The sequence below is a fragment of the Parasteatoda tepidariorum genome, chromosome 2 (assembly GCF_982258835.1).
Source record: "Parasteatoda tepidariorum strain Cologne lab strain chromosome 2, Ptep-v5.0, whole genome shotgun sequence".
Classification (NCBI taxonomy): domain Eukaryota; kingdom Metazoa; phylum Arthropoda; class Arachnida; order Araneae; family Theridiidae; genus Parasteatoda; species Parasteatoda tepidariorum.
The window spans coordinates 105,010,655-105,026,863 of record NC_141756.1 but is presented as its reverse complement, the minus strand read 5'-3'; the positions used below and the strand labels follow the sequence as shown (position 1 = coordinate 105,026,863).

Sequence of the window (16,209 nt, the reverse complement as noted above, 5' to 3'; positions counted from 1 at the left end):
CACAAGAAAGACATTATCATCCATTTCCCGCACATCCCTGTCATCCACGGAACAAAAAAAATGAAATGATACTAAACGAAAAGAACAAAAAAAATTATTCCTCTCATCCCATCTTTTAGCCGAAAAACTCTGTCATCTATTCTCATTTTCTGAAGAAGAAGAAGCAAAGAGCGTCTTTATCGATATTGTTTTTACCCCTTCTTAGAAATGATTCATCATTTTAAGTAACTTCATCATTTTCATAGACTTTTTCTTCCATTTCTTCTTTTCCACAATCTCTATAAAATTGCCAGTGTTTATATATATATATATATATATATATATATATATATATATATATATATATATATATATATATATATATATATATATATATATATATATATATATATATATATATATATATATATTTATATATTATCTTGAGCAGGTACAAGAAGTTTCTAAAGTGAATGTCACTCAGGCAAAATGTTTCGCAACTCTTGGGTGGCAGCGGGTCGTAAATCTCAAAACTAATTTATCCCCCAGGTCAGTACGATTTTTGTGGTTTTGAAACTTTAATGATAAAAGCTTCCAGGCGGCGACTGTGAAGAAAAAAAATGCGTTTTCTTGGTGGGCATAAGTAAGTTGTTTTTATTAGAAGTAAAAAGCGACAGTATATTGGACAGAAGGAGTTTTTTTTTATTGGCACATGCAAACTATACATGTATATTTTTGTTTTTGGTTATTATAGGAGTGTGTGGTAAAATTTGCTTGAAGTTTCGTTCCACATGGTAAAATAAAGAAATCTTTTTAATTTTAAAGGAAGTCTTAAAACAATTTACAAGTTAAGCGCAACTGCAGTCCCTGGCGATATTATTACTAGACGCATTATAAGAATCTATGCAAGATTATAATTACCAGGGGATGGTCTACAGTGGTATTGTTTTTACTCGGATGAAACCGGTTTGCAGTTGTTTACGCTCCTGTATCAACTGGTTAACATTGTGATGCAATACGTTAAAAATAAATACAAATAGAAAGTATATAAAAAATCTCTTGAATAAAAACCCATTACATGTAAGTTTAAATATAAAAATGCTGCCTGTAAACTCGTGCAAATCACGTAATTATTAAAAAACTGTGAGTCTAACAATGTGATCTAATTATTATAATATACTAATATCATCCTTGATATAATAAATATTCTATATTTATATAATATATCGTCTAATTTATCCAAACGTCGAATTTATCTTATACATCGTCTAATTTAACCCATTGATACACTAACGTAAACAAGTGTAAACCGGTTTAAGCCGCGTAAAAACAATAAAGCTGTATAGTATCAACTGATAATTAAGATTTTACGTAGAATATTATAGTGCGTCTAATAAATTGGCACTGTAAATGGCGGGATTTTAAATATTTATATGACGTAAACTACTTCACATATTACAATGAATAATAGAGGAAATGTAAGAAATTTATATCACGTTTTGTTTTTCAGTTATAAGTGATTGTATTTTTGATATATTGAAGTTCGTGACAATTTCACAATGAATAATAAACGAGTAAGGAGTTTTACATATTTAGGATATTATTACCACTGATAACAGAATGTCTCTTGTAATAAAAAAAACCGACTCTATCTGGCATATATGGACTGAAAAGATTTATGAAACCTTAGGTTTCTTTCAAAAGAAAAACAAAGTTCTTAATTTACAAAACTCATGTCGGGTTGGTTTTGACATATGCTCCTGAAGATTGGACAGTGACAAAAATGGAGGAAAATTGCATCGCAATATTTAAGAGAAAGATTTTGCGGAGTATTATACTTGGTGGTGTAAATGAAAGCAATAACTGCAGAAGGAGTACAAGATTACAAGGAGTACAGTACAAGAGTTATAAACAGCCTGATATTATTAAAAAATAATTAGAATGAATTGAATGGCCCACGTGATTCGAATGAGTGATGACAATGCACTAAAAAAGATATTGCATTTTAGACCCACTGGGACATGATGAAAGATAAATCGGAAGTCGTTATGGAGAAATCTTCAGAGGAAGACAATGGCCCACATTGGACTGTCTGCCCAACTACGATGATGACGAATAAAATAATATTATACCACATTTTTTCCACTTAAATAAATTTCAAATGTAAGTTTTAATTTAATTTTTAACATGATCCGTAGTGACTCAGGAGATAGAGCATTAGCCTTCCAATGAGGTGTATCGGGTTCGAATTCCAGCGATGGCTGATCGATACGAATCTGCACCCGGCTTGCACTGACCACAGTGCTGACGTGAAATATCCTCAGTGGTAAACAGATCGTGGATTATAGTCCCTTTCCTGTCTGGGTAACCGTGGGAAGTCTTCGTGGTTTTTCTCTCCATGTAACGCAAATGCAGGTTAGTTCCCTCAAAAAGTCCTCCACGAAGGCAACATTTCTCCTAATACTAGATTCAGGAGTTTCCTTGTCTTCTGGATTGGGTTCAAAATGACAAGGCTACGCAGCTGAGCATTGGTAGTCGTAAACACAAAATTGGGTTGGCTGTTCAACGACGGTTATAAAATAAAAATATAAAATTACTAGCATAGATAATCATCTTTCTTTGTAGTTTAACGCTATCAATGGTTCCTACCGCAGCGCATATACGTTTTTTTTAAAATTCTGACAGTGTTTTCTGTTTAAGGTTGTCACTAAATAATATCTGTTCCATAACTTCATAAAAATACTTCGAATGGAGCTCCTGCCTGATCTAGAGCAAGAAGAGAGAGTTTATCGAAAAAGTTAAACAAAATACTCCTTCCTCCTTTATTGCAATTTATCAAATTGAAAAACCACTTTTCTCAAGTTTTAAATTAAGCATGCAGACATGTTTACACCAAAAACTAATTTACAATACTCATAACAATCGAAAATTTTTAACCTCAACTTCATTTCTGCTAGCTATTTAAGAAAGAAAAAAAAACTCTTGAAATTAATTTAGGGAAAACATGCCCAACAGATCACCAACTTTAAACACTTTTAAGATGAATTATACGACGCAAAGTGAGAGAGCTTAGTTCGTTCTTTTCTCCAAAGTAATCCATATCCCGCAGATATTGTTTAAAACTCATAATGAGTTTCATGCTGAGCAATTAGTGCACAGTTTTCAATTAAGGGCCCAGGCAAGAAATCTTATCTTCATTCTCCCTTGTTTTATCTTCCGTTTTTCTTATCTGTAAATTTTTTTTATTATTTCTCCCTAAATATTAATTGCGTTAAACCGATTTGGAGGTCTTGTAAGTAATATTCGATATTTATGAAGCCTGAAAGAGAATTTGTTTTATTTGTCGCTTTTTAAATGTTATATTGGCCAGGAAAAGGTTATCGCAATGATTAGTATTGTTTTGATTTTTATCTCATTAACAAGTTATTTTCTTTTTTGTTTTTCTAGATTTAATGATTACTTTATCGTCTAGATCCGCACAAAATTTAATGATTTCGTGGAGTAGAACTGCGTTTGAGCAATTTATTAACTAGGTTTAAGCTTTACTATTGTCTCGATTAGTGTCAATTTGCTATTGAGATTTTGTTTCGCCAATTTCTTTCATAAAAAATGTAAACCATTAGTATAAAACATTCATTTAAACGAGTGGGCGGATAAATAATTAAAGTTCTAATATGAAAGTTGTCTTGTTTTGGTATAAATTATGGGAAATAGTCACTAATTAAATTAATTTTTATTTAACGAGTAAACAATTGTTGGTTTCCTATAACTGTTTTTAATTTTTTCTGATATGTATTTTATTTTTAAAGTATTGAATTATAAAATCAACGTGTTTAATGACTTTCACTGAATTTCGCATGCGTCTTTTTTCAAAATTTGCTTGCTGAAATAAATTGAATTGAATTTATATTAAATATTGAATTTCTTTCTCAAGTTGACAAATTTAATTTATTTAAATGTTCAAATTGTTTTGGGTACAACGAATTTAATAATTAAATTTCTTTCAAATAATTATTTGAAAGAATATGATTATAATTCAATTATAATTGAATTAATTATACAACCAAAATGCTGGTTCTATAACGTAGTTTTCAAGTTAAATTTTTTAAATTTGCATTTTAAGCAAATATGCTGTCAAAAATAGTTATTTAATATTTTTTAAGAAAGTAAAATCATTCCACTTAAAATTATTTATTTATTTTAATAACTAAAATATGTTTAAAAAATTGTACGAGACGTAATTTTCGATCAAAATGTATGAATTCCGATTCCAAGAACAATATTGTTTCATTTATACAAATACTTGTTCTTGCTTAATTCGGAGATTTCAAATCTAATATTAGTTTCGCTCTTTAAGCTACAGTTTTTTTAAAAATGATGTTTTTATTCTTTTTTTTTATCGATGTGTATAATTTTTAAAACCTTTATATATAATAGACGCTGCGTTAATGTTTCGACCAACTTCTTAGGGAATTCTACAAAAAATAGACTAAAACTCCATTCTAAAGAATAATAACTACAGTTCCTAGCCAAATTATTAGACGGACTATAAGATTCTGTGTAAAATCTTAATTATCAGTTGATACTATGCAACTTTATTGTTTTTACGCAATTGAAACCGGTTTGTACTTTTTACATTCGTGTATCAATGGGTTAACATTGTAATGCAATATGTTAAAAATAAATACAAATAGGAAGTATGTATATACAAAATCTCTCGAATAAAAACCCATTACATGTATGTTTAAATATAAAGGTATTGCATATATACTGGTGCAAAACATGTCATTATTAAAAACACTACAGTACGTCTAATAATTTGGTCTGTTCATTATAATATCTATTATATATAATTCTCTTACGTAGCTCCCAAATTTTGGCTGTATTTCTTTTCCACCGGTGGCAACGTTTGCTTTGTTTTGAAAACACCAAAGCATTCTGCCTTATAATGATGTGTTTCTGATCTAATATATATAATTCTCTTACGTGGCTCCCAAATTTTGGCTGAAGTACTTTGTACAACTAAATAAGATTCTTTTCACTTCATAGAGAAAACAGTCGGCAAAGAATTCTGTTAGGTTAAAAAACATTTCGCTAAAAAAATAACGAATTCTAAAAGAAATGAATATAAACAACTTAAAAAATAAAAATGCTGTTGCCAGCCATAGAATTTTTTGAAAGTTAACTTAGCAACATAAATCAAAATGACATAGAAGCGCAACTAGATAAAAATTATGATACCTGAGCGCTTGGCGTAACAAATCCTTCAATTCTAAAAGTGTTGTATCGCCTAACGCCCAAATTAACAATTGTGTTCTTAAAGAAATTCTATAAAAAGTTTTAAATAAGCAACCTACTTCTACAACTGCTTCTTGAAGAACTTGGCTCATTGATGAAAAATATTGTTTTAATTTTACAGTACTAAACTTTACTTCTACTTTCATTATTGCTATGACCCTCTTTCATTACATTTTACAACTTCATGCTAAATTTGAGGACTTTAAGTTGTTTTGTGGTTGAATACTGACATTTAGACAAAAAGTTTTATTTTAACTGACAAATACTATATTATAATTTTAACTTTTTCTATGACTGTACTCATTTTCTTACTCTTTTCTTTGTTTTTTATACATTTTATTTTTTTGTGATAAAATGAATAACTTATAGTTGTTCTGCTTCTGAACACTGATGAAAACACAAAATGATGGGCTTCATCAGCAATCAAAAATATATTCATTTGTTTTACAAATTCCATATTATTAAGGCGGCGCCCTTCAGAGAATTAAAAATACAAAATTATCTTCATCGAAGCCAATGCTTTACATCCGGCGTTCAGTGGCAGACTACTATTTCATATTGTTTTACAACACATGGCTTTAGCCCTCTGGTGGGAAAGACTTTAAAACAAAACTTACAACAGTTACTTTTCTCAACAACTGAAATTTAGAATAGTGTGATTAAGAAAAATATGCGAACTGTTTGCAATTTCAAATTAATATTGAAATGTACAGGTTTAGAATTTTTTACAGTGAAAAGTTTTCGGAACTTCAGTATTCAAAAAAGTATACAAAAGCTAGACGTTAAGAACGTATCCAATGCTCGAGCATTGGATTGCGAAGCAATCCGAAATGAACTGTGAAAGCAGTTCCGGGGGTTGGTGAGCGCCAGCGAGCAGGGGGCGAAGCCTCCTAGTACTAACATAATACTTGATATAATAAATATTCTATATTTTTTATAATTTATCGTCGAATTTATCCAATCGTCGAATTCATATTATATATTGTCTAATTTAACCAATTGATACACGAAGGTAAACAAGTGCAAACCGGTTTCAGTAGCGTAAAAACAATAAAGCTGCATATAGTATATACTGATAATTAAGATTTTACATAAAATATTATAGAGTGTCTAATAATTTGCCCAGAGACTGCATAACTTTGAGAGAAAAACAGATTGCAGATTCGCAATTAGCAATACAAAAGTATCTAAGATCTTGTTAAAAATTCTCAATATGTAACAGGAAAAAAAATTGTTCCTTAATATTATATGCAGATTTTTTTATTTAAAGCTTACAAATATTTCATTTTTAAAAAGAAAAATCAAACCATGTCTTTGACGCTACTGCTAAAAAAATACCTATACGAAAAGTAGGGAGAATCTTAACGCAAAATAGTTTGCGACAGTAAATTACATTGTATGTTCAGTTAAAAATTAATTCACGCTACGTTTCCGACAAGTAATTAACCTCCAGTCTATTCTTTCAATTATCCTTTCTAGTTTAATCCTTTTAACGTGGCATTTAATTCTTTATTTTAAAAAAAAGATGATCAAAAGCCCATATACAGGCGATAAATTTCGGGCTATATCAGCCAAAAGAATCTCAAAAATCAATTGAAATGCGTCGTAAATCATTTTTCCCTCACACGAGGCATGACACTTTAAGTAAAGGGGGGGGGATAATTATTACAAATTTCCCCAGGCGATATAGCCCACTAACTAAATCAGACGCGGGCAGCACAACTACTTTAAAACTTAAAAGCCATCTCCTTGGGGGATTTCACTCCGAGATTAAGATCATTTGTGAAGTACCACAAGAGAATAAGGGCCCTTAAATTCACTTCACAATCTATCATTCCTCCAGACGACAATGGTAATCGCTCATTCAAATCGGCCAGGGGGCTCATTATTTCCCCATTATACATGGAACGAGAAAGAAATCAATTAGAAAACGATGTCTCCATCTAATTTAGAAAGTCGTTTTCCATTTCGAATGAGAATGGCTTAAATATCGTTTGCAAATTGAATTTCCCCCTCAAAATATTGGCAACAGTGTCGTCATAATCAGCCAGCATGCCGAGTAATATTTGTTATGTAAAATATCTCGTAGAAGTATGATGGATCTCGCATTTTCTGTAATTGGTTTTCTTGTGTTTGGTTTTCTTTTCGTTTTCTTTAGCGGTGTTTCCGAGACACGTGATATTATATGCACCGTCGGGAACTTAATTTGTGTAATCGAAAATTTTCTGGGAAAAGTGCAGAGGAGAGAATTTCGGAAACCCATCGTTTCCATGAAGAAACGCTCTCAGTGACTTTTAATCCGATTTCACTCAGCCTTGAAGACATTGAAGATATAAATCAATTATTGAGAAAATTTGCAACTAGCTAAGCCAGCACTCTTACGTTCGCATCTTAAAGAACAATTAGATTAGCGATTAGGCTTAACTTTCGAAACTTCTGTTTCCTACTTACAAAATAACTTTATCGGAAACAAAAATAAAGATATTTTTAGGACTATTTGAAAGAGTTGAAATAATACTGTTATTGTAAACAGCAAAAGTGTCTAAAGTTACAGTTCATTATATACTAGCCGCCTAAGGCGGCCAGCTGTCCGCCACGCTGAAGGTTTTCACAAATAAAGTTTTTTAAAACATAGCAGGAAATCTGAAGATTAGTGGACAATTAAAGTGTTCCTGTCCAGCAATTTTGTCTTCATATCCAGTTCTGCTGCAAATGTATTATAGCTCTTGAGGATGTTTGAAATTATATAGCTACAACGCTTAAGAAAAAAAAACTAAAATGCTAAATACATGAAAAGAACACGAAAACGAATAAATTTTTTATGGTATCAATTTCTATTTCTATATAATTTTTTATGGTATCAAATTCTATTTCTATATCTGTTACGTCAAGCACTCAGGTATTATAATTTGATCTAGTTGTGCTTGTATAATTTTGATCTAGTTGCGCTTTCTACGTCATTTTGTTAACATAGTTTGGTTTGTTATTTAACATCGTTTGGTTTGTTATTTCTAAGTTAACTTTCAAAAAATTGGCTGGCATCAGCATTTTTATTCTTTAAGTTGTTTATTTTTTCTTTTGGAATTCGTTCCTTTTTAGCGAAATGTTTTTCAACCTAATCGAATTCTTTGCCGACTGTTCTCTGTATATATAAAGAAAATAAAGTAAATATTTTTAAAGTGTTGTGAAAAGAATTTTTAGTTGTACAAAGTACTACAATATCGCTATAAAAATTATCGTCTTCGCTTCAGAAAAAAAAAATAGAGAGTGGAAAGAAGAAGAAAAACTTATTATAACAATTATGAACAGCGACAAATATATCAAAGCGAAGCGTTCTATTTACGTATCGAATATGTTGCCACATTTTTAATACAAAAGTTAAACTTTTCTCCACTTTAATAAATGTAAACTAATGCGAACTTTACAATTAAATTATTAATTCCTTCGTATATTATTGGTTTAAGTTGTCGAAAATTAATATTTCAATTGTGAGGTTCGCATTAGCATACATTTATAAGAGTGGGGAAAAGTATATGCATTTTTTAATAATTTATTGAATATGGCTCTTTGAAGACGAAAAAGCAGACGAAAAGCATAGACTTACAAAATGACTGATAACTAAATAACTAATCAAAATTTTTGAAAAAGAAAAAAAATACTTCTTCATTATGTGAAAACACAATTATGGGCCGAGTTTCGTGCCCGGGCGAGGCTTCTGGGGCGATATATTGTGATTACAGACACACACACACACAGCCGCGTTTATTATTATGTATAGATTATAGACATATGGAAAAAAAAGGGGGGGAAATAATAATTAAAAAGATAACAAACATCTGATTAAAGAAAAAAAGAAAAAGGATGAAATTTTTTTTTTAAAAGAACCGGAAAGAAAAGATAAACTCTTTTCATCAGCCCTGATGAAAAGACGAATACATACATGAGAATGGATACATAAATTTACAGAGAACATTTAACATAGATTTCGGACTCACACAAGAGCAATACCAAATTTAATACCAAATATATACGAAGCGGAGATATATCGATGCTGTTTTATTTACAAATATCTAACACCTTCATCAGAATCTTTCAAAATAAGTTTCAATATTTTTATAACCGTTTGCAAAATTGAAGTAATTTACTTTCCAGTTAGGAAGAAAATGTATTTATTCACTACAATCATAGTTTTAAGCGTCTTTACTTTTGAATTTGAAGTATCATTGGATCGTTGGCTTTCTTGTAACCTTTCATTTTGTTCATCATCTGGAGTACCCCCTTGTATAAGGGAGATGATTCGTTACAATCATAATTTTAAGCGTCTTTGCTTTTGACTTTTATATTTTATAGCCGTCGTTGAACAGCCGACCGAATTTTTGGATTTATGACTACTAATGTTCAGCTCCGTAGCCTTGTCATTTTGAACCAATTCAGAAGACAAGGAAACTCCTGGATCAGTACCCCCAGAGGTGTTGATCTGTTATGAGAACATAGGGGACTTTGCGACTCGACAGATTTAACGTACATCAGTCACCATTTACTACACGGGGAAATCTTCGGTCGGCTGGGATCGAACCCACGAGCTCTTAGACATGGGCCCAATGCCTTACCAACCAGGCTATCTTTTGAATTTGAAGAATCCTTGGATGCTTAACTTTTTTGTATCCTTTCATTTCGTTCTTCATCTGAAGTACTCCCTTGTATCAGGAAATGATATTGGTTTCTATCCTTCGATTCCAGTTTTAAGTATCCCTCTGTATTAGGAAGATTGCAGTTATCCATATTCCACCTTTAAACTTTACTTACTAAAAGGTTGTTGAAAAACGGAAAAAGGGGGAAATTATTAAGGAGGAAGGAATATTTAAAAGGAAAAAAAAGAATGTTCAAAATACCCAACCATTTTACCTTGATGCTTTCGACTCCCAGTTATTCAACGAAAGCACATTGTTAGAAATTTCTCGGTTAAAATGGTTAAATAACAATTGATTTAATTGTTATTCTACCATATTTAAGCGAGGCAGTCAAATAAACATAAATAAGATGGTATTCAAACTGTTAACTGTGAGAAAAATCATTTATTAACTGATTTCACCTAATACGGTTAAAACCAGAATTTTTTCGCCGCATCTAATGAAGCTACTTAGTGCCTTGCAGCTGGGTACATATTATAGCCGAGATGGCTAATCTGTCAATCTCATGACCGACAGAATAGGGGTTCGATCCCAGTGTCGAGACTACTATATTTCCTCTATTACTTTCAACAATGAAGAGTTATTACCAGTGTCCTGCAATCCCCAATTTGCGATGTAGGTCTATTGGAGTAAGATACTCTCTTTTACGCATAGATGGCAGCACTATAAAGCTGCTAAACTATTTCCATGTCCAGTTAAATTTCTTTTCTTCTGGTTTTGAAACTACGCTAGTTGTAAATGGTTTAAAAACGGTATAGTTTTGTATTCATGTTTTTTTTAAACCATACTAGTTGCAAACTGTTTCAAAACCATAAAGAGAAAAAAATGTTCTTCTCCGTAATTTTTACTGTTAATTGGATGGACAGTCTGCTGCCAGGTTTTTTTTCCGTAATTTTAGAATGAAAATTCTAGCAGTGCAATACCCAAAAATATTTATTTTTTGTCTTACAATCAAAACCAAACTCTAAACTAAAAATATGCATTATATACCAAAAAAAGTTAGGCATATTCAACAATAACGTGAATATATTTTATGCATATAGTTAAATCAAAAGACGCATTCCACAAAAATCGCAAATACTAACTGCAAAAATCGAAATCAGACTATTGGTTATTCAGACTTCGCTCAAATACCTATCGACAACCGAAGCAATAGACGCAGATTGATAGATGTATATCTTGATCCATCCAAAATCCCATAGACATTGTAGGGGGACAGGTACAAAAAGTAAAACACCCTTCAACAAAGCCTAGCAAAATAAAGCGGGGGCATATATTTTTTTTTTATCTCTTCCTAACAAAATCGAAAATACTTTAAGTGTCTTTTTGTGCTCGGAAGGTATTTGCATCCATTCCTCACTCTTTTACAACGCCAAACAACAAAAAATCGCCAAAGCATCTTTGACAGGATACTTCCGTTTCCCATTTATACCGAAAGGAAAAATGCATCAGTGTTGATGGTCTCTAGGAATAGATGGAAAAGAGAAACTCATTTCAAATAGGATTTTTCAATGATTTTGATCCTTCAAAAGAATCTTTGGCAAAGTTTATTTTATGCCGTGGTACCTCCCGCACAAAAGATCTTGCATCAATAATTCATTTTATCTCAAATTTACGAGTTTATAGATGTACTGCTTTCTGTTTCAGTTGTATGCCAGAGGTAAATAGAGAAAGAAAAAAACCCTTCATTTCTTATTGTTTGATACATGCTCTTTAAGTTTTATATGTATCAAAATTTTTTTCTTCTTCTTTTCAAAAAATGTTTTTGAATGTAATTTTCTTTTCAAAAGAATAAACTTTTATATAAACGCATGTTTTGGTGCGTAAAATCTTACCATTTTTCTAAATGTATAGTCTGCTCGAATAATTTTTTTTATTTATTTATTCAACAATGATGGAATGGTGCGTTCGAAATACAAATAAAAAATGATAAGAAGCACATTCAAGCGGAAATTTGAGTAAATCTCATTATTTAAACAGTCGTAATAAATGTTTACGAAATCGAAAACATTTCGTTTTTGAATTGTGGATACCGTAATAAAAAAAAAAGGTTTTCATTCATTTTAAATGTCTGTTTAAATACTAAACTTGTTTTATTGAACTAAACGGAAAAAAACGAGTTTCTTCTGTGGAGTTTCTATGCATCAAATCTCAGTATGAAAACTGAATAAATTATCTAAAAGTATTTCTAAGGGTATATATTTTGGCTATTCATTTTATGTAATCAAACTCATTTTTTTCCAACTCATTCTGAATTAATAATTTATTTTTATTTATTTAACTTTACTTTTTTAATTTTCGAATATCAAAAGTAAATATTGCTCTGCATTTATTAACTTTTAATTCGGCAGAATTCGACGTCAAATCTTATTTGCTTCGTGAATTTTGTAATTATTTTTTACTCGTTCGTATATTTTTTTTCTTAATAAATTAAATTCGGAATTTTTCAATACCTTTAATTAATTCGCAGTGTCATAAAACACTAAAATATGATATAAAAAAAATTGTGTTCGATATGCTATTAAAATTAAGAGAACAGAAAAGATTAATTCTTCGGCAATATTAAAAATTTACTTCCGCACTATTAGTAAATAAACTCAATAGCAAAAAATATTTAAAGATTTTTCATAACACTCTAAAATTACATAATAAATTTAAAAATAAAAAAACAGGTTTTCTTTAATTTCGGAAATTTGATTCCGTACTTTAACGGATTGCTCAAATTGATCTGCAGATTATCTACCCTTTTAGAATTTTCATTCCAAAATTATGGTAAAATAACCGACAGCAGTATGTCCATCTGTCCCACTGACGGTAAAGAATATTTTTCACCTTTACCGTTTACAACTAGCATGGTTATAAAATCATGAAATCTAGACTATATGGTTTTGTAACCATTTACAGCTACCATGGTTTCAAAACCGTAAAAAAAAGAAATTGAACTGGACATAGGAGCTAGGCTTCTCTTTAGATAATGGGCATTGGAGAGTACAGGACACTAGAAATTCTTCATGTCATTCTCCAAGGAAATGAAGGACACTGCGGACTCGAACCCCTGTTCTGTCGGTCATCAGATTGACAGATTAGCTCTCTCGGCTTTAATTTGTAAGCAGCTGCAAGGAACTAAGTTGCTTCACTAAGCGGACTGAGTTGGTGCAGTAAAATTCTAGTTATTTAACCATGTTAGGTAAAAAAAAAGTTAATAAACGATTTTTCTCACTGTTAATGGTTTCATTACCATCTTATTTATGGTTACTTGACTGTTTTGTTTAAATATGGTAAAATAATAATTAAATAGATTATTATTTAGCAATTTTTTCCGAGAAATGTCTAATAGAATAGGTAATGTGCAAGTTAAAGAATATCGAACTTTAGTGTTAGTGGTAGAAAATAAAATAAAAAGCTTTGGGACCTGTTAATTAACTTCTTAGTTTTATTTAAATCTGTTAATCGTCATTAGCAATCGTAAGGAAAGAAGAGGGGAAGCGAGCTGAGGGTAGAGCCTACCCCCCCTCCCCTAGTTCAAATTTAAAATAAATTAACTCTATTATGTTCAGTCAATCAGAACAAAAGGATACAGATTGAAACGTAACATTCTGTTTTTAGTTTTAAACAACGTCTCTCTAATCAAACGATCTTTAAAAAAAAATATTGTTTAATGGCGGTAATTTATTGTGTATTTGATTAACAAAAGCATACGTAAAGATGCAGGACAAATAATAATAAAACCCCTATGTTCGATATTGGAAAAAATATTCCATCATTGTTGTTCTTAGAAATAACGGAAAAAGGAGTGAGCTAGATCCGAGGCCGATTCCAGCCCCATTTTGCTTATCTCGCAGAATCTCTATGTTGGTTAGAAAAATATCCGGAAACAATATCACAAAATCTTATTTTTAATAAATAAAAAAAAAATACTTTTGCTTTTACCGAAATTATTCATTCCTTTTATTACAATTTTTATGTAAGTGAAAAAAAAAAAGATGAAAAAGCGTTATTTTTATGTACGCTCCGTTTGATTTATTACCCACCGATAAAATATTTTTCTCCTGGGCTGAATGTTCTTAAGTAGCGTTCTCTGTGTGCGGTTTTTCTGCCGATTATTCTTTAATTTCCGGGATAAAGAGGGGTTGAAGAGATCGAACTCTTTAGTGACTTTTTTTTTTTTGTTTCTTAAAAGTTTTTTTACTTTATTTTTATACCTTGCGTTTAGTGTTGCCTCAAACTTCTCATATTGAAAATTGAATTTTAAAAATAATATTAGATTTAAAGGATCCTTATTACATTATTAAAAACGAAACATGAATATTTTTACATCGATTTTTTTGCTCTGTTATGTTGAGACGCTGGTTTTTATCTATAAAAGTAAAAAAAAAACAAACTCGGATCTATTATTACTCATGCGTTATTCATTCGAATTAAAATTTAAGAAATGCAGTTTCGCACAACGTTTAGTGAACTGCAGAATCTAACAATGTTATTTGCTATTATGAACATAAATTTAAATGTCGCATAAATTGGTGATATTCGAATTTTTAAATAAATGTTGAAGAAATCAGGTAAAAAAAAGAAATAATTTAACTATAAATTTTTTTATTTGTCTAAATTAAATCATAGTAATCATCGTATCTAGGCTAGCGAGATACAAAAAAAACCGCAAATAGGTACTAGCACAAAACTGTTTTTTCGTACATCAAACCCTCATTACTTCAAAACTATTTGTCCGATCGTCTAAGATATGTCTAAATTACAATATATAAGTTCTTGATTTCCTTCCCACCAAAAACCGACTTGTCAATTCATGCAACGTTTTACCATTTAATATGAGAAGGCTTCTTAACCGTTTGTCGCAGCTTTGAAATATTTTTTTCCGGGGAGTTAAAGTTTTGTCAATCTTCGAGCTATCTTTAATGCACGAAATTTAATTAATAATAATAATTAATATCTAAAATTTTCGGAACTTTTATTAGCTTAATACATAAAACATCTTGTTTACAAAAAAAAAAAGGTTACTAGCATTAATATAAAATAGTTAATTTCTAAGATTCTTTGTCCCGCAGTGGACTGATCGTAAAGACACGGCTCCCAGTAGAACACCGAAGTCAAGCATCACTGGCTGCAGTCAGTGTGCCGGTGGGTGACCACTTATATCAGTCTGCGTAGGGACCGAGGGTGTGTGGTATGGGTCCTCGCTAAACTGTTTTACTGTAAAGTGCTCGACTTAGCTTGCAGGTCCTTAGGCTACCAAAACAGGAGTGCCATCCCCTCTGCAGAGGATTAAAATTGCGATGGCATGTCTTCGGATCATCCTCGGGGATGTTTCCCAGACCGTCGCCAATAGCCCATTGTGCAGCTCTAGTGCGACGTAAATAAAATACTTTCCTACCTAAGATCCTCTACCACCTTAAAAACTCAAAATTGGCATATTAATAATTTATTAAAAATAATACATAATTAATTGAAAATAACAAATAATTAATTAAAAATAACAAATAATTAATTAAAAATAACGAATTATTAATTAAAAATAACAATAACTCAGAATTTAATAAAGCATTTGGTTCTTCGTTAAGTACGAAGCAAACCGTGAACATTTATTGATTTGTTTGAACAATGAATATGCGCAAATTTAATTCCTCTTTATTTATTTTTAGGTATTACATAGGTTCAACTGTAAGAACATGTGAATGTTTACCAGGATATGATGGTGCTAGGTGCGAAGCAAAAAAATCAGCAGCCCCGAAACAAAGTAAGTTATTCACGATATTATTATTCTATGTCTAGTCTTGTATATTATATGTTTACAAGATCCATGAAGTTTTACTTTCAAATGAAATTAATTTTTGAATACACGTCTTTTTGGTTAAGTAATAACATACACAGTGCACCAAAATGAAAAACGGATCACCCTGAATAACTTTTATTTTAATGATCTGATCTTCACTTTTAGGATTCAATCTTAATGGTTCAAGGGGGCATCCTCAAATGTGCTAATTAAATATGCTGGCGATATTTTAAGTTACGAAATCAGACACAAAAAAGTATTTTCTCTGAATAAATATATATTTTTCCGATGGATTTCTAACCCCAAAATATAGGAAGTAGCAGCAATCTAGGAAATATAACCCAATAGTTTGGTCCAAAGATTTGATCGATTCAGGTTAATTTTACTTTTATCGTATTTTGCCATATTTTGTGAACCTTTTAAGCGATTTCAAAATTTTTTTCATCACCAATATAA

The 16,209-nt window shown here is 30.8% G+C and overlaps 1 protein-coding gene across 3 annotated transcripts in view; it reads left to right on the top strand.

Moving 5' to 3' along the window:
• The window catches only part of LOC107440417 (uncharacterized), a 789,850-nt gene that overhangs the window by 645,847 nt on the left and 127,794 nt on the right, over positions 1-16,209 (top strand). For all 3 annotated transcript variants that reach the window (XM_087157952.1, XM_087157951.1, XM_087157953.1), the window contains one exon: positions 15,623-15,717. In XM_087157952.1, coding sequence (XP_087014078.1) covers positions 15,623-15,717 — 95 coding nt within the window. The remainder of the gene's footprint in view (positions 1-15,622; positions 15,718-16,209) is intronic.